General features: G+C 33.4%; 1 protein-coding gene across 3 annotated transcripts in view; it reads left to right on the forward strand.

The window, feature by feature from the left end:
* VPS13A (vacuolar protein sorting 13 homolog A) overlaps positions 1–18,454 on the forward strand; it is a 282,284-nt gene that overhangs the window by 186,324 nt on the left and 77,506 nt on the right. For all 3 annotated transcript variants that reach the window (XM_061425581.1, XM_061425582.1, XM_061425580.1), the window contains exons 42-50: positions 1,062–1,163; positions 2,468–2,626; positions 2,796–3,051; positions 4,700–4,860; positions 10,275–10,378; positions 12,990–13,272; positions 15,239–15,634; positions 16,042–16,146; positions 16,266–16,412. In XM_061425581.1, coding sequence (XP_061281565.1) covers positions 1,062–1,163; positions 2,468–2,626; positions 2,796–3,051; positions 4,700–4,860; positions 10,275–10,378; positions 12,990–13,272; positions 15,239–15,634; positions 16,042–16,146; positions 16,266–16,412 — 1,713 coding nt within the window. The remainder of the gene's footprint in view (positions 1–1,061; positions 1,164–2,467; positions 2,627–2,795; positions 3,052–4,699; positions 4,861–10,274; positions 10,379–12,989; positions 13,273–15,238; positions 15,635–16,041; positions 16,147–16,265; positions 16,413–18,454) is intronic.

Consider the following 18,454-nt stretch of genomic DNA (forward strand, 5'->3'; position numbering starts at 1 on the left):
ATCTTCCTAAGGCCCACTTGATTTTGCATTTCAAGATGTCTGGGTGTAGGTTAGTGATCACACCATCATGATTACATGGGTCGTGAAGATCTTTTTTGTACAGTTCTTCTGTGTATTCCTGCCACCTCTTCTTAATATCTATTGTTTCTTTTAGGTGTATAAAATAGACTGTTCGGTAGATGTAAAATTCTTAATTTTAAAAATTAAGTATCCTTTTTTCGTTAAAGTGATAATAGATTATTTCTTTTCTCTTTGGAAATAGTGACTTAAAAAATTAGAAGAATATGCTTTATACATTTATATAATGCAGATCTTCATACTCTGGTGAGGCTCCACCAAGGTCTTTCACATTTCTGTGAGAGTCCTTTAGTTTTATGGAAGATACTTACTTTGAGCCAACATATATTATGCATCAGAATTTTTCTACATATAGTCTTCCCAGGGATACTTTGCTTTAAAGTATTTAGTTTATGTTTAGTAGAAACTAATCTGATATTCTACTTCAGTCAATAAGTATGAAAATTTATAAGCCACTACAATATTTGTGATGATAGAATTATATACTAATAGAGGTGGAACTGACAGACTGAGTTTCAAGTTTCCAAGTTTTAGCTAGAATTATCTATATTTTGCAGAGAATTTGATCTGAGATGTCCAGGAAGTTCAGAGAATTCAAATACGTACATGCTTATTGAATCATATGTTATTTGCCTTCACTTCAAAAGCTTTCTAAAAGTTAGTGGAGGTAGATAGAACATGTTTTTAAAATTCCAGTAATGTTTGATTGATGAACACAGTTTTCACTGTTAAACCCAGCCTGAAAATCAAGGAAAGATACTTAAAAGAGAGTTTTTTTCTGGAATAAATGGTGAAGAGTAGACCATGAAGTTAGCCAGATGAGGAAATCATTGAGAAAGCATGTATAGGAAACTAAGGGCATGTCGATGGTTTTCATACAGAACAAATAGCACAGCCAAAAGGAATGGTGTGGGGAACAACATGGAAGATGATTTTAGAAAATACCAGAATGTTTTATTTAAAAAATTAAATTCTCTCTCTAGGTACATTATTACAATGAAATGTTTGGTGTGTGGGAGCCTTTGCTTGAACCCTTAGAAATTGATCAGACTGAGGATTTTAGACCATGGAATCTTGGAATCAAGGTATTTTTGATATCTGGAAATTTTTTTCAAATATGGAGGATGTCCACATCACGCACACTTTAATTTTAATCACAGCGGAGTTCAGATATTTCATTATGAACCTTTCCACATGCTTCCTTGTTTGACCTCTGAATGTAATTTTCAAACCCAAGACTGTTGCCTCATGGGCTTCTAATATAAATACTGTGTAACATTTATTATGTACTAGATACTGTCTTAAATAATCTACTTTTGCTTTAAACTTAAAACAAACTTCTGAAGAAGATACAGTTTTAAACTTCATTTTAATATATGATAGAACTAAAACTGTTGAAGTTAAAGGACTTTCATAAAGTAATAATACCTTTAAACTGGAAGAGGTGGAATGCAATACTGGCTGCAAAGTCCCCACTTATAAACTATCATCTTAAAATATTTCTAGCATTTTTTTTAGGTTGTTGTCTATCCCAGGTTTTCCTTGGTATCTGAAGGGTGTGTATATAAAAGAAAACACATTATTATTTACTTAAAATATAATGTGAATTTATGTAATCATATAAATCAGAACCTTTAGATGGATGAAATTGTGCTTCTGAAGCAAGAGATTGTAGGATTATTAGCGTATCTCCTCCCTAATAATGATTCTGTGAAATAATGGACAAATTTTCAGTGGCTTAAAGCCAGTTAAAGGAACAGTGAAGGTGACTAGCATGGTATTTCCAGCTTTTTATATTAGACCAGTACATTTGATTGTGCTTATTTTAGATAGAGGATTTGGATAAAGGAATTTCTTTGGTAGTTGTTAGGTCAGGATACTTACAGGTAGTAGACTTGCGAATCTTAAAAAGAGGTAGGTAGTTTGATTCACAGGAGCCTAGGTCCTAGTGGCACTGTTCTGCAACTATTGTTGGACTTATTAAGTCCCTAGGTTTCTGTTCTTTATATATAGCATTTATACCACCAGTAGGCTAACTTTTCTTGCCCTGAATTTCCACATGCTATGATGTATGTGCTTCTGATTTTCATTCAGATGCTACATGCGTTTACTTATTAGGGTTTTATTTTCCCCTTCTAAATTATGTCTGCCATTTTAGTGTAACTGAGGAGGAGAAGAACTTTTCTTCCAGTATTGCCTCTGTCCAGGCGGCATTCGTTGGTTTATGTCCCAGTTATTCCAGTAAGGCAGTGGAACTGATAAAATGTATTGCTTTCTCTAATGTTTTGGTTGAAATTTGTCTGATGTTTGTTTTTCCTTTGTAAAATGAGTTATACCATGCTCCTAGAAACAAATTGTTCTCACATTTCTGTAATTTATATTATTTTAGATGAAAAAGAAAGCCAAAAAGGCCATTGTTGAGTCAGGTACTGAAGAAGAAAATTACAGAGTACCAGAATACAAAACTGTCATCACTTTCTATTCGAAAGACCAGCTAAACATTACATTATCTAAATGTGGCCTTATAATGTTAAATAATTTAGCTGAGGTAAGGAAAGTTACTTGAAACTTTAATTTTGGGGTACCAGTCTGAGTTAACCTTTTGGTTAAAAAAGAAGTTTTTGTTAATTTAGTTGTTTGTCATATGTCTGTTAGTACTCTGCTTGTCATTTAGTTTTCTACATTTTCTTGTATTTATGATGACTCTTCCTTGTTAGGCATTTACAGAAGCTGCCACTGGATCTTCAGCTACCTTCATAAGGGATCTGGCACCTTTTATGATTTTAAATTCTCTTGGACTTAGTATTTCTGTTTCACCAAGTGAATCTTTTAGTGTACTCAACGTACCTATGGCAAAATCATATGTATTGAAAAATGAGGAGAGTTTAAGTATGGATTATATGCGAACTAAAGACAATGATCATTTCAATGCAATGACCAGTCTAAGCAGCAAACATTTCTTCATTCTTCTTAGTAAGTGATAAATTACCGTCCTGGGGCTTTATTTTCTTTTAAATTATATTTTATATCCCACTTTACTTACTCCTGGTATCTCACAGGTTATTTATTTCCTTCCTAATATGTTGCAAATTTTATTATTTCCTTTGCAGGGCATTGGTTGCTGTTGTCACTGTATTGCTCAATTTCAAATTCTGGCTTTATCCACTGCTTTAGAGCATAATAATTTACTCCTTTGGAGAAGAAAATTATTAGATCTTATCTTCAGTCAGCATTTGTAGACAATAACTATCAGTGGTTGTTTTAACCACTTTTAGTATAACTTAGTAAAATTCCAACAGTTTTGCAACTGAATGAATTGAGAATAAGGTTTGAATTCAGCCAATGGCACAGATAATGGTTTTGGGGTTTGTGAATGGTTTTTATCTTCTGCCTGTTGAAGTAGAGGTTTGTTTTTTTCCTTTGTTCTTTATGTTTCTCAGAAGAGAGGTAAAAAGTAAAAGTAAATACATTTTAAAACTGTCGTAGTGTGTACTCATTGTATTCTTCAATGTATGTACATTGTAGTATGTACTCATTCTTCTCTTGGGAGGAGAAGGGAGCGAGAGAGGATGAGATGATTGTATGGCATTATCGACTCAATGGACATGAATTTAAGCAAGCTCCGGGAGATAGTAAAGGACAGAGAAGCCTGGCCTGCTGCAGTCCATGGAGTCACAAAGAGTCAAACATGACTAAGTGACTGAACAACAAAACTCGTTGTGAAGTTAAATATTAAATAGTCCCAAATCCTCACTCACAAAACTTTATGACATTTTGACAATTAAGTAGCTATGGAAGGAGGGACATTAGAAAAGTTATTTAGGCATGGAAGAGGGGTGCTAAAATTGACAGCTTGTGCTTTTTCCTAGTCTTAACAGTGCCTAGGTTTAACATGTTTTCCCAACATTGTCTGTAAATTGTTCTCATCAATTGTATTTCTGTTTGCTTTTAAACTAACATTTTTATGGGATAGTAGGGGAGGCAGACAGGTTAGTTGCAGTCTTTGCAGCCTCATGGACTGACTGTAGCCCGCCAGTCCCCTCTGTCCATGGGATTCTCCAGGCAAGAATACTGGAGTGGGTTGCCACTTTCTTTTCTAGGGGAGAGGAATCTATAAATAAATAATTAACTTCCAAAATAGATAATTTATCCCCAATACAATATATGTATATATGAGGTAAGGCTATATAAAATCGTAATCAATTCTTAGATATGGCAAAGTGTCACAGCCTGTTGGAAAAATTAAAAACTGAAAAACTGCAGCTATTTGGTAATTGCCTGTGACTGCCTGTTTTATATGATAACAAACCAAAGATCAGTGTTCTTGTATTTTCTAGCAGTTTCTCTCATCAGTCAGTTATTTTTAAAAGATTATGTTGTCTTAGGTTTAACTTTTGGATGAGTTTTTTTCAATTAAAAACTTTTTTTGTTAAAATACTTTGAAGGGTTTCAGTGAATGGTGTAGAAATGCATTGTGGATTCTTAAAACATCCCTTTGTATAGTTTTCAGTGATAATGTTTAAAAATTTAAGAAATCATCTGATGTTTCTGGCTTAAAATGTCTACTAAAATTAATATATGATGATTTATGATCAATTTTAAATATGTATACTTAATTTAGCCCCTGCTAACCACTCTACTGCTGATAAAATCCCTTTAACAAAAGTGGGACGACGACTGTACACTGTAAGACACAGAGAGTCTGGAGTTGAAAGATCAATTGTTTGTCAGATTGATGCAGTGGAAGGAAGTAAGAAGGTAACAGTTCGCTCTCCAGTGCAGGTATGGAATGATTCACTTTTTTCTGAGGTCATACTTTGCGTATTTATGTGCTATTGAAAAAAAAAAAAAGTAAATTACCACCAAAAGTATGCAAATTGTAATAGAAATACAGCTAATGGCTTAAAAAAGAATAATCATTATCAGTAATTATACTACTCTAATATGAACATTTGTTATATTTGAAGAATTTTGTTGAATATACGTCTCATAATTTTTATAGGAATATTTTGTAAGTTTTTTGAATATTATTTTGTAAAAACAAATGCATCAGTATTTGTTTTAGGTCTTTGTGGTATGTATTCTTTTGTTTTAATCACAGAAATTTTGTATACCTTTACTGAGGTAAAATTGATGTACAATAAACTGCATATATTTAAAGCTGATGAATTTTGACAAAAAATACACTTATGAAACCCTCATCACAATCCAAGTAATAAACACACTTATCACCCCAAAAATTTCCTCATCCCCTTTTTCCCCATTCCCATGCATCTACTTAACATGTACTTGTGGTACATTACTTATACAATATAGAATTTTATATAAATGAATGAAGTACAGAATGGAGTCTGACCTCTGTCAGTGAGGAAAATTTTGTACGTATCAGTTTTCATGTTTTAATGCTGCACACAGTTACATGTTGTTGAGTAGTAATCTGTTCTATGTATATACCACATGCCGTGGTATATACGGCATGTGGTATATACAAAAATTAATGAATTTTGGTATATGATATGAGGTAAGTGTTGAGGTTCATTTTTTTCACTTGGCTATTCGTTCTGACCAAGATTATCCTTTTTCCATTAAATTACCTTGATACTTTTGTCAAAAATAAATTGACCATTATCTTTTTGTGTAAGGTCTCTAATCTGCTTCATTGCTCTATTTATGTCAGTACCATTCTGTCTTGATTGCTACTTTATCCTCAGTCTTGAAATCAGGTAGTAACAAGTTATCCCACTTTGTTCTTTTTCAAAGTTGTTTTGGCTAGCCTAAGTCCTTTCCATTTCCATTTAAATTTTAAACTTGAGTTTTCAGTTTTTATATAGAAACTTTTACGAAATTAGCATTTTTAATATTAATTTTTTGACTTTTTTTCTTGCTAGTAGAAGTACATTTGGTTTTTGTATTAACTAGTATTACGCAGCCTTACTGGATAATTTTTTTCTAGTAACTTTTTTCTAGATCTATAGATAGTTGTAATACCTGCAGATAAATACATTTTTCCTTCTTCCTTTCCAATCTCGGTGTTTATTGTCTTATTTTATTTTGTTTAGTTTATTGTACTAGGTACAATCTCCGATACAATTTGAATAGAAATTATGAAAGGGGATGTTTTTGTCTTATTCCCAGTCTTAGTGGAAAAGTATTTGGTCTTTCACCATTGAATGTGTTTTGAGTTGTAGCTTTTTTTGTTCATGATCCTAGTTTACTGAGAGTTTTTATCAAAAATGAATGTTGGATTTTGTCAAATGATTTTCTGTCTTTACTGAGAGGATTTTTTAAAAAAAATTTGGGGCACATTATTTATTTTTTTAATTGAAGGATAATTGCTTTACAGAATTTTGTGGTTTTCTCTCATACATCAGTAAGAAGCAACCATAGGTACACCCATGTCCCCTCCCTCCCAAACCTCCCTCCCATCTCCCATCCCACCCCACCCTTCTAGAGTGTCACAGAGCCCCTGTTTGAGTTCCCTGAGTCATACAGCAAATTCCCACTGGCTATCTGTTTTACATATGATATTGTAAATTTCCATGTTTCTACTAAAAGGATCTTTTTAAAAAAATTGTTAATACAATTAATTACCATTGATTATTTTTTGATTACTGTATTAGATAATGATTGACCGTTAATGTTAAATCAACCCTGCATTCCCAGGATAAATCTCATTTGCTCATGAAAGTGTTAACCTTCATGAAGTACTGTTTGATTGATTTGCTAAATTCATGTTTAGAATTTTTATATTCTTGAGGTGTATTGGTTTAGAGTTTTCTGGTAGTGTTTTTCTTATGTTAAGTTTTTAAACCACAGTTTCACTTTAAGGGCTATTCATATTATCTGTCACTTTTTGAGTGAGTTCTTGTAGTGATTATGTGTTATTCCATGAAATTGTCAATGAAGTATTTTTGTTTTGACTTCACTTTTATGTTTTAAGTTATTTTCACTGGTTGTAGTAATTTAGATTGACAGTTATTTTTTCCATAGAATGTCATTCCACTGTCAACTATATTATGTTGTTTCTGACCAGAGTGTGCTCTCTGCTTTTTTATGAAATGTGTAATTTTATTTTTATTTAATTGTAAGATTTTTTTTCCCTTTATTACTGGTTTGAAGCAATTTGGTTGTGATGAATCTTAGTTGAGTTTGTTTCATATTTTTTTGTACTTGAATTTATGCATTTATAGTTTTCATCAACTTTAGAAAAAAAATTTGCCATTGTATTCAAAAATTTTATTTCTGTCTTCCCCTTCTCTTCTTCATGGTCCACAGTAGGTTTATACAGATATTAGAGTGTTTAAACTTATGCTCTCTAATGCTCTGTTCACTTTTTCTTTCAGCTTCCCCCCACCCCCATGTTTCTGTATTGATGTTAAGTTTCTATTGTTAAGTCTTTAAGTTTACATTTCTTTTCAGTGTCTCATTTGTCTTAATCTCATCCAATGTATTTTTATGTCTAAAAGTTTAATTTGCATTTTTATTTACAATTTCCATGTCTTTTTATATATCTTCAATCTTTCCCCTAACTTTTGAATATATCAAGTATAGTTATATAAGTGTTTTAATATTCTTGTCTACTAATTTGATCATGAGTATCATTTCTGATTTGTTTCATTTTATTAATTTCTATTTTTATGGGTTATTTTTAAATTTTTGTGTGTCTAATAATTTTTTTACTGGATGCTTAAAATTGTGAATTTTACTTTGTCAGGTTCTTTAGATGTCTTTGTATTCCTTTATGTATTCTTGAGCTTAATTCCTCAATACAGTTATGTGAGTTGGAAAGTGATCCTCCCAATGCTTGTTTAAAAACATTTTAGGTGAGGCTCAAGCAGTCTGTCAGAGAAGGCAATGGCACCCCACTCCAGCACTCTTGCCTGGAAAATCCCATGGACGGAGGAGCCTGGTGGGCCACAGTCCATGGGGTCGCTAAGAGTCAGACACGACTGAGCAACTTCACTTTCACTTTTCACTTTCCTGCATTGGAGAAGGAAATGGCAACCCACTCCAGTGTTCTTGCCTGGAGAATCCCAGGGACAGTTGTCTGTGAGGATCCCAGGGCTGCTGTCTGGGGTCGCACAGAGTCGGACACAACTGAAGCGACTTAGCAGCAGCAGCAAGCAGTCTGTAGTCTAGGGCTAATTTTGCCATGCTGATGAAGGATAGAACCAATACCCTTTGTACTAAACAAGATTTTACCACTTTGGTGAGAAAAGGAATTATGCATGAACAGCAGAGATTGTTCTGCCTCCCCCTTTCAAATGGATCTTTACTGAGCGTTACTTAGTGTACTCATGGGCATATGCCAGATACCGCTGAACTCTTAAAGTCTCATGAGTTCCTTCTCTACAGCTCTCACCTCTCCATGCAGCTATCTCCTCTCTCACTCTCTCATATAATGTGCTGTTAGATTAAGTCTTATTGGCTTTCCCGCATTCTTATATCTCTCTCTTCAACTCAGACTGGGCTCTGTTTGATTTCTTCTCTGCATAGTAATCTAGAACTCTTACCACCTAGTAAAGACAGTAAGATGGGGTGACAGAATGGGGAGACAGTCTTAGGGTTTATCTTAGTAGTATTTTTCTCTTCCTTTCCTTCTTTTCTTTCCTTCCTGCCTTCCCCCACCCTGGGTCTTTCTTTCCTGTGCTCTTTGTCCACTGTTTAAAAACGATTACTTCATGTATACTTTTTAACCCCCTGTGTTTTGTTTGTTTACTAGTATATTGGGAGGTTATATCTGGCCTATATTGTTCCGTCGGAGCTGAAAACAGAGATTCTTTCTCTTATATTTGATTTACAATAATACATAATGTTAGTATGTCGCTCAGTCATGTCTGACTCTTTGTGACCCCATGGACTGTAACCCAGTGGGCTGCTGTGTCCATGGGATTCTCCAAGCAAAGATACTGGAGTGGGTTGCCATTTCCTCCTTGAGGGGATCTTCCTGACCTGGGGATCGAACCTGGGTCTCCTGCATTGCAAGCAGATTCTTTACTGTCTGAGCCACCAGGGAAGCCCTGATATATAAGCATTTTGATTTTGATATATATGTACAGTTTGAAGATGTTAGGCATGAAATTTACTCATACATCACGTTTCATATCTCTGGTAACATCGCCAGTTTGATATTAAGTTGCTCACTCCTGTCTGACTCTGTAACTTCATGGACTATAGCCCACGAGGCTCCTCTGTTCATGGGATATCCCAGGCAAGAATACTGGAGTGGGTTGCCATTTCCTCCTCCTGGGAATCTTCCTGACCCAGGGATTGAATCGGTGTTTCCTGCATTACAGGCAGACTCTTTACCATCTGAGCCATCAGGGAAGCATTTCTCTTACAATGAACTGCATTAAAGATGACTGTTAGGCTGCTCTCATTATTGTTGATTACTTTTTAATTTTATTAAACAGTAAAATATTAATGTTTAATTTCTTATAAGTACTTTCATAGAAATTAAAATATATTTCTCTTCTTTCAAATAAGCAGCTTATCTAGAAATAAAATATAATGTAGTTAATTAAGTTTATGTATTTATCAATTCTTAATTTGCACTCAGCATATTTTATATTTTGATATGATTTTTTACATAGATTTTAGTAAGATATAGAAATAATATAAGAAAATAGTGTTACTAACCAATGTGTCTTTATCTGTCCCAAAGACAAATACAAGTAGAATTTTATCTGATAATGTATATTAAGCAAAATAACGTTAATCATTTACATCACTGTTGTATGCAACTCATTGGATGAGATACTCTTTACATACTTTTTCATTCAATGAGTAGTGTACAACAGTGATGTAAAAAAATAGACATTTGCCAGACAGTGGCTTTTTTGCACTTTTCTCATATAGGCATCTAAAACTTTGATGTCGTATTTTTCTTATTAATTTTTTCTCCTGTGTTTGTCTAAAGGAAAAAGTTATTCCTGTATCACAGTCAAGAAGATGTTATCTTATTTTTTTCTAGGATTTTTAGAAGTTTTGTTTTTGAAATTCCTTTTCTCTAAGACTGTAGAAACTTTCTTTTTTATTTTTTAGCATGGATATTTTCATGTTTGAATTGTTTTTCTAATTTATATGAGGAAAATAAATATTGCCTGATAATTCCTTTTTTGGGATATTTAGATGGAATACTTTATGTCTTTAGAGTCTTAGATTAATGATACTAAATGTTATTTTTTCTTTCCCAGATTAGAAATCATTTTTCAATACCACTTTCTGTTTATGGAGGAGACACGTTATTGGGAACGGCCTCACCTGGAAGTGAATTTAACATACCATTAGCATCTTACCGGTGATTTTGTTTTCTTTATCTTTTTGTTTGCCCTGTGATCTCTTATAGACAGTTTATGTGATATCTATCTTTAAGTTATCAAACTGTGATCAAATTTATCTTGTCAATATCTCTTTATTTAAGTTTTGGCACTCTTTAAATTTTTAAGTAATATTTAACTTAATGTACATAACATATAAATTATCTTTACTTTTCCTAGTCAATACAAATTACATGCTTGCAATATAACTATGAGAGTCATAGTCATGTAGATTTTTAACAAATTTCTAACAACATGATTGGTGCCTTCTAGATTTTAATATACTATTATAAAGTGATTTTTGCTTTTCAAATGTTTTATAATTAATTTTTTAGAAATTTATTTAGAAAATGTGAAATATTTTGTCTTTTTATCTACATGCTCATGCTCAGTTGCTAAATCATGTCCAACTCTTTGCAGCCCCATAGACTACAGCCCTCCAGGCTTCTCTGTCCATGGAATTTTCCAGACAAGAATACTGGAATGGGTTACCATTTCCTTCTCCAGGGGATTTTCCTGACCCGGGGATCAAACCCACATCTCCTGCTTGGCAGGCAGATTCTTTATCACTGAGCCACCTGGGAAGCTTTTATCTGCCTATTTATCTATTAATTGCTCATTGATAGAATTGTAATGTAAATAGAACTAGACAGTTCATTCTTGAACGCTATATATGACCCTCATGCAGTCAAATATCCACATTCAGTTGTCCCTCAGTATTCAGTTCTTCTTACTCAAAACCTCTTGCTGATTATCTGTCACTCTCGTTTTCTCTTTATTTCTTAAACTTGTCCTTTAACTTTGCATGTTTCTCTAATTCAGCTCTGTCCTTCAGAAAGAAAATTTTTGAGGAAAATTGTCACCTCTGCAAAATACTCTGCGCCAGTCTAGAAAGAGTTAACTATAGTTTCATATGCTCGGTCTACAGTGTACAATTGTTTTTGTTTTTTTGGTACCTATAGTTATCTTATAACCAGTAGTTATCTTTTAACATTACATTTCCCATGTGACTGGTATCTCTTTAAGAGGAAAGAATGACTAACTTGTGCATTTTCAGTTTTGCCTCTCATTGGTAAATAATGGGTCCAATAAATGTCTTGATAAACTGGATGTGAGTGTATTGGCATTAGTTTAATGTAGAGACAATTAAGCTTTTATTTTTAAGTGTTAGAAGTAAGAGTGAAAAAAGAATAAAATACAGAGAATGTAGAAGTAAAAAAGGCTAAATCTGCAACTGATTTGACAGGTAACTCTATGGGTCTAAGGAGGGGGTGGTGGTAAAAGAGTTTAATATTATTTTACTGTCCAGAATGCCAGTAGCTGAAAGTTCTTGGGAAAAAAAAAAAGACACACAGAGAGGTGGATGTGGAGGGTTCATAGTTCAGTCTAGCAGATTTAAGGTACTATCAGACATCATTACAGAATATGTATTAGATATGTAAAATTTGGGGGATGGAGCTTAAGAAAATAATGATAGCTAGAGATAGTATTGACAGTTGTCACACAGTAAGGGATAGTGTCACAGTCACACTAATTATAGTTTTACAAGTATAAAAACATTTAAGTGTTTACACTTGGAAACACTTTAGACTTAAAAAAATTACTAAACCCTAGTACAGTTGCAATGTAAACAAAGAATGTGATATTTAAGTATAAGATTTAATTGTAAGTGAAGTGAAGTCGCTCAGTCGTGTCTGACTCTTTGCGACTCCATTGACTGTAGCCTTCCAGGCTTCTCAGTCCATGGGATTTTCCAGGCAAGAGTACCGGAGTGGGTTGCCATTTCCTTCTCCAGGGGATCTATCCGACCCAGTGATTGAACCACAGTCTCCCACATTGCAGGCAGACACTTTACTCTCTGAGCCACCAAGGAAGCCACCGATCATATGTGACATCCAGTACTTTTTATCACTGTCTTCTTGCAATCACTGCACTAACTTCTATAATGCTGTCCAACATTTCAGTAAAGTTAAAGTGTTAGTTGCTTAGTCGTGTCCAACTCTTTGCAACCCCATGGTCTGTAGCCCGCCAGGCTCCTCTGTCCATGGGATTCTCCAGGCAAGTATACTGGAGTGGGTTGCTGTTTCTTACTCCTGCTCAATAAAGTTAAGTATCTATTGAAAGCCTTCATTTGATTAACCTTGAAAAGCTGGTGATTAATTTTTCAACAGAAATATATTTTTGGTTCATGAACTCAGTCATGGTACATACTTGGGACCACGTATCCAGGAAAGCCAACTTCTTTAAGTGTGTAAGTCACATCTGTAGGTGTGTGTGTTGCATATATGACCTGTATGATAATGTATTTTCTGCAAGTAACCAGTTATGAGCTTGTAAACATACTTTTAAGACAGCATGTTTGTAAGAAAAATACTCTCCTTTTGAAAGCCAAATAACTTCATTACTTTACAGAAAGTTAAAATGCAAATATGTATCTGTATATCTGTCTTACCTATCTCTAAGAATGTGAAAATATAAAAATTTATTACAGTAGTATGGAGAAAGATAACTTCACTGTTCTAAAGCTGCAATCAAATAATTTATGTTTTCTTTTGAAGAATTTTAAAGCATATTGTTTAATCTTTTATGCAGATCACTACTTTCTCTGAAGCCAGAAGATGCAGACTATCAGATGTGTGAAGGAATTGACTTTGAAGAAATTATAAAACAAGATGGTACTTCTTTCAAGAAAAAATGTAGACCTATAAACCCTTCCAGGAAGCCATTTATCATTAATATAGTCCCAGAAAAAGATAATTTGACATATATGTCAGTGTATTCAGAAGACCGTTGGGACTTACCATATATAATACATTTGTGGCCACCTATTCTACTCCGAAATCTTCTTCCTTACAAAATTGCTTATTACATAGAGGTATCCTGGTATTTTTTAATACCTTCTTGTCTTTGATTTTGTAGCTTTAGTTATTTAAAATTATGAGTAATAAAGCAGTGTTTTAAAATTCTAATAAAAATTTTAGAACTGGTGAACAGACAGTATAGATTTTCATTAAATGAAAATGTTTCAATGATGTTATATAAAAGAAGATTTAAAAATTTTTTTCCATTGATTTACCTTAGAAATATGGTCACTAAGTTGGATATAATTTATATCTACAACTATGATATGCCATTTTAAAAATCATGTGTGAAAGTACTAGATACTCCTGTAGAAAATTTTAGAAAATAGAGATAGATTGTCTGTAATCACATTATCTGAAGGTAGCACTTCTGATGAAGATATCATTTCAGTTCTAAAATATATTTTTCAGTCTTTCCCATGCATATATATTTTATATATTTTTGAAAGATGGATACTAACTTTTCAAACAAGTATGAGAATTAGTATGAAAATAATAGTACTAGACTTAAAACCTGCTACATTATATTATTCTTGTACCTTTAGGTTTCTAAAAGGATTTCATGATTATAAAAATGCTTTTTCTTTTAAATACTCTTGAAGAGATTACATCCGATTCCTTCCTGTTGCTATAATAGGAATCTCTCCATCTTAGGATTTTCAGTGAATATTCCACTTACCATTGCTTGTCATATGTAAAAAGTAGTTCTTCATTGTAATCTATTATTTGTTTTGTTGGAGTCTGTTATTAATGATTGGAATTTACTATGTGTTTATACTTTTCTGTCAAATTTTTTTTGGGGGTGAGGGAGTTAACACATCTGTGGTTTAAGAATATCTATTTTCCATATAGTTGACAATTAAGATAGTGGTTAAGAATTACCTCTTTACTATCAGATAGATTTGAGATTGAATCTTAGCTCTATCTCTTACTGGCCCTGGGTCTTTAGGTGAGTTATATTATCTTTCTAAATCATTTGTCCTATCTTATAAAAGAGTGATGGTAATAAAACTTTCATGACCGGGATATAGGGAAAATCAAATTAAATATGTAGTAAAGGACTTAGCACAGTGCCTGACAGGCATATGGTTTCTACTGGTTAACCTCTCTAGCACCACCAGCAACACTATTCTCTTTTGTGGAACATGTCAGGTATTGATAAACTTAACATTGTTTTTGCTTTAAGTAATTTAAAGTCTTAAGGTGAAGAGGTTCCTATGTTATAACAACAGGAGGGAACCAGATTAGAGATGCTAGAAAAACAGGTGAAATCCCCAGATGGGCTATCTGTTCCATTTTAATAGAACTTTTAACTTGATGCTTTTAGGGATAACACTGTTTGCTAGTTTTCAAAAGAGATGATCAGTTTTTAGAAAGATAGTTTACCTGTGGTATGGAGAAGGGCTTAGAGGAGTTAAGAGCAGTTAGGAGACTTTTAAAAGGAGGAGTTACAATGACTTGAACTAAGGTAATGCAGGTGTGGATGGAGAGAAATGAACAGTTTTGTGAATTATGTCAGATGCAATATAAACACTTATTGGAAATAGGTTATGAGAGTTTGTTAAAAATCAATTGAAGTTGGTAGCGATTGCTTATTTTGGATTACATACAGTTTTCATTATTTTATACTTTTCACAACTAAAATCATTAGTATTAATAGATAAGATTTATTTTTACTAATTATAGTGTTTTATAGTCTTAATTATTGCCAGCAGAATTTCTCATTATATTATTTAATTTTATTTTCACAATAGTCCTTTGAAGTAGATCATTTAGACCTTTTTACAAATACAGTAACTCAAATGATTTATAGAAGTTTACACAGTTGACAGAATTAGAACTTGAACATAAGTCTTATGACTTTTTCTGACAGAGGTATTTCAAAAGCATTTTGTATAGCATTCAAAATCATTAAGTAGAATATTTTAGCATATCATTCTGAAGCATTAAAAATTGACTGTATTTTCTTTTTTATTATAGGGGATTGAACATAGAGTTTTTACTCTCCATGAAGGCCGTTCAGCCCAGCTTTGTACTGTACAGTTGGATAAAGCCAGGCTACATTTAAAATTACTTGACTATCTTAATCATGATTGGAAAAGTGAATATCATATAAAACCTAATCAACAAGATATTAGTTTCATCAGTTTTACTTGTGTTACAGAAATAGAAAAGACTGATTTAGATATTGCTGTCCATGTGACTTATAATACTGGCCAGACTATTATGGCATTTCATAGTCCTTATTGGATGGTTAATAAAACTGGTCGAATGTTACAGTATAAAGCAGATGGAATTCATCGAAAGCATCCACCTAATTATAAAAAGCCAGTTCTCTTTTCATTTCAGCCAAAGCACTTTTTCAATAACAATAAGGTATGTGAAGTTTTTTTTAAACTTTTATTCTTTAGCTACTTTTCACTCCTTTTTAGTTTGTTTTGAAAAATAAAATATTATGAAACAGGTAGAAATAATATTTGTGAAATATTTGAGATTAAAAAGATTGGAATTTAGTATTGGAAAAGTTTTAGTGCATTAATAATATAACAGTAGTCGTGGTGTTAGTCGCTCAGTGGTTTCCTACTCTTTGTGACCCCATGGACTGTGGCCCGCCAGGGTCCTCTCTCCATGGGATTCTCCAGGCAAGAATACTGGAGTGGATTGCCATTCCCTTCTCCAGAATATAACATTAGTTTAGGCTAAAAAGCAAAAAAGTATATCAACTTAGGTAGGAATTTTTAAAGGTACCTAAATACTAACATATTTGAAATATTTTTTTCTAGGTTCAGCTTATGGTAACTGATAGTGAATTGTCAGATCAATTTTCAATTGATACAGTTGGTAGTCATGGAGCGGTTAAATGTAAAGGCCCAAAAATGGAATATCAAGTGAGTTCATTCTGTGCTCATCTGGAAACTTTTATTTAAGCTCTGTTAAGTAATTAATTTTTATAAGAATGTTATGATAATGAAATAGTTTTTGAAATGTTACTTTTTTTCCCCCATAGGTTGGTGTCACTATAGACCTTAGCAGTTTTAACATTACCAGAATTGTCACATTTACCCCCTTTTTTTTGATTAAAAACAAAAGCAAATATCATATATCAGTGGCTGAAGAGGGAAATGATAAATGGCTCGCTCTTGATTTGGAGCAGGTGGGTAAATGAATTTCAACTTTTGTTATTTCTTGAAGTTGGATACCTGAAATCACTGTGTAGTGTTTTATCTGTCTACCCCCACCTCCCAATTTTGTTTCAGTTCCATGAACATTTTGAGTATTTATTTGTACCAGAATAAACCAAATAAATGATTTCTTTAATTGTTTAACCTGAATATTGTCATCTAGGAATGCATTGCTTTGTAAAAGAGGTGGACACTAACTAGATGGGGTTAAATATATAGCAGTAGAAGACGGGATAAAGTATCAATGCAGCAAATTGATGAAGATAAGTTGGTAAATTTATTTTCTTCAGGAAGATTTTAGAAATGCCTTTATAGGGTAGATTAAGCTAATTACTTTAAAATGATAGTAGTGTTTTAGGAATGAAGTTTTGATTCTGCTCTCTCTGTAGTTGTTAGGTATGTAGATAAGAGCTTTCTGAAAGACTGCCTGAAGTTAATAGAATATTTTACTTCTAAAGAAATTTTGTTCTAAGTATGCTATGATTATAAGAGAAGTATTTGCTATTTTTATTCATTATGCCTTTTTGAAGCTATCCTCTATAATCATTCATTATTCTTGAGTTATATCCTTTAGCATTTCCTTTTGAGCTGGTTGGTGGTAAATACTATCAGTTTTTGTTTATCCATCATCTTTCCTTTATGATAATTCTTCCTGATAATTCCTGTTTTCTGCAACATGTTGTAGCATTTATTATATTCTGGGTTCCATTTTTGTTGAAAATTCTGCTGTGATTCTGTCATTTCTTTGGAAGTTATCTTTTTCTCTCCTGCCTTCATGGAGTTCTCTCTGTCTTTGTTCTGCAGTCTTACAGCTATTTGTCTGCATGTGGCTTCTTTTTAGATATCCTGCTTGAGATACTTTATTCCTAGATCTATAGATTATTTCATACCTTATGTAAAATTTGCAGTGATTATGTTTTTAAATATTGCCATTCTTAAATACTCCTGTTTCTTCCTTCTGGATTTTTAATCAAATTTATTCTAGACCTTTATATTCTGTCTTCTATATATCTTACTATTGTTTTTTACATTTTCTGTCTGTATAACTCTTTCCTTTATTTTGGATAAATTCTGCATATATAGCTTTCATAATTTACGGTTTTACTGTATATATCATACAGTGTGTGTGTATGTATGCTATTTGAACCTTCAACTGAATTTTTTATTTGAATAATTATATTTCTCATTTTTAGAAGTTGTATCTTTTTTCATGTTTACCTGTTCATTCATTTTTCCACAAATGTTTATTGTGTACTCTTTAGGTGCCATATTTTAACAAAAGCACACGTCCCTGTCCTGTATATTTTACATTTCAATGGGAGCTTGGGGGAACCATTATATTGATAATGCCATAGTCAATTAGTAAAATACATTGTATATTTAAAGGTGAAAAGTCTAATAGAGAGAAAGGAAATAAGGCGGGCTAAGAGGTATTTTGAGTTCTAATGTGCAAGGAGTGGGCTGTAATTTTACATAATGTAGTCAAGGATGAGACTTGTTGAGGTCACATTTGAACAGATGTGGAAGAAATGTGCAGGGCTTCCCAGGTGGCACGGTGGTAAAGAATCTGTCTGCCAATGCAGGAGACTTAAGGGATGCAGATTCGATCCCTGGGTTGGAAAGATCCCTTGGAGTAGGAAATGGCAACCCACTCCAGTATTCTTGAGAGGAAAATTCCATGGACAGAGGAGTCTGGCAGGCTATAGGCCATGCCATGACTGAGCACACACATACTGAAGAAAATGTGAGAGGTACGCTTGTCAAGAGTGCAGCAGAGCTGGAAGCTCAGCTGCTAGATACAGAAATAACTGATTAAGTTCAGTTCAGTTCAGTCACTCAGTTGTGTCTGACTCTTTTCGACCCCATGAACCGCAGCACGCCAGGCCCCCTGTCCATCACCAACTGCTGGAGTCTACCCGAGCCCATGTCCATCGAGTCAATGATGCCATCCAACCATATCATCCTTTGTCGTCCCCTTCTCCTCCTGCCCTCAATCTTTCCCAGCATCAGGGTC

Source organism: Bos javanicus, chromosome 8, assembly GCF_032452875.1.
Source record: "Bos javanicus breed banteng chromosome 8, ARS-OSU_banteng_1.0, whole genome shotgun sequence".
Classification (NCBI taxonomy): domain Eukaryota; kingdom Metazoa; phylum Chordata; class Mammalia; order Artiodactyla; family Bovidae; genus Bos; species Bos javanicus.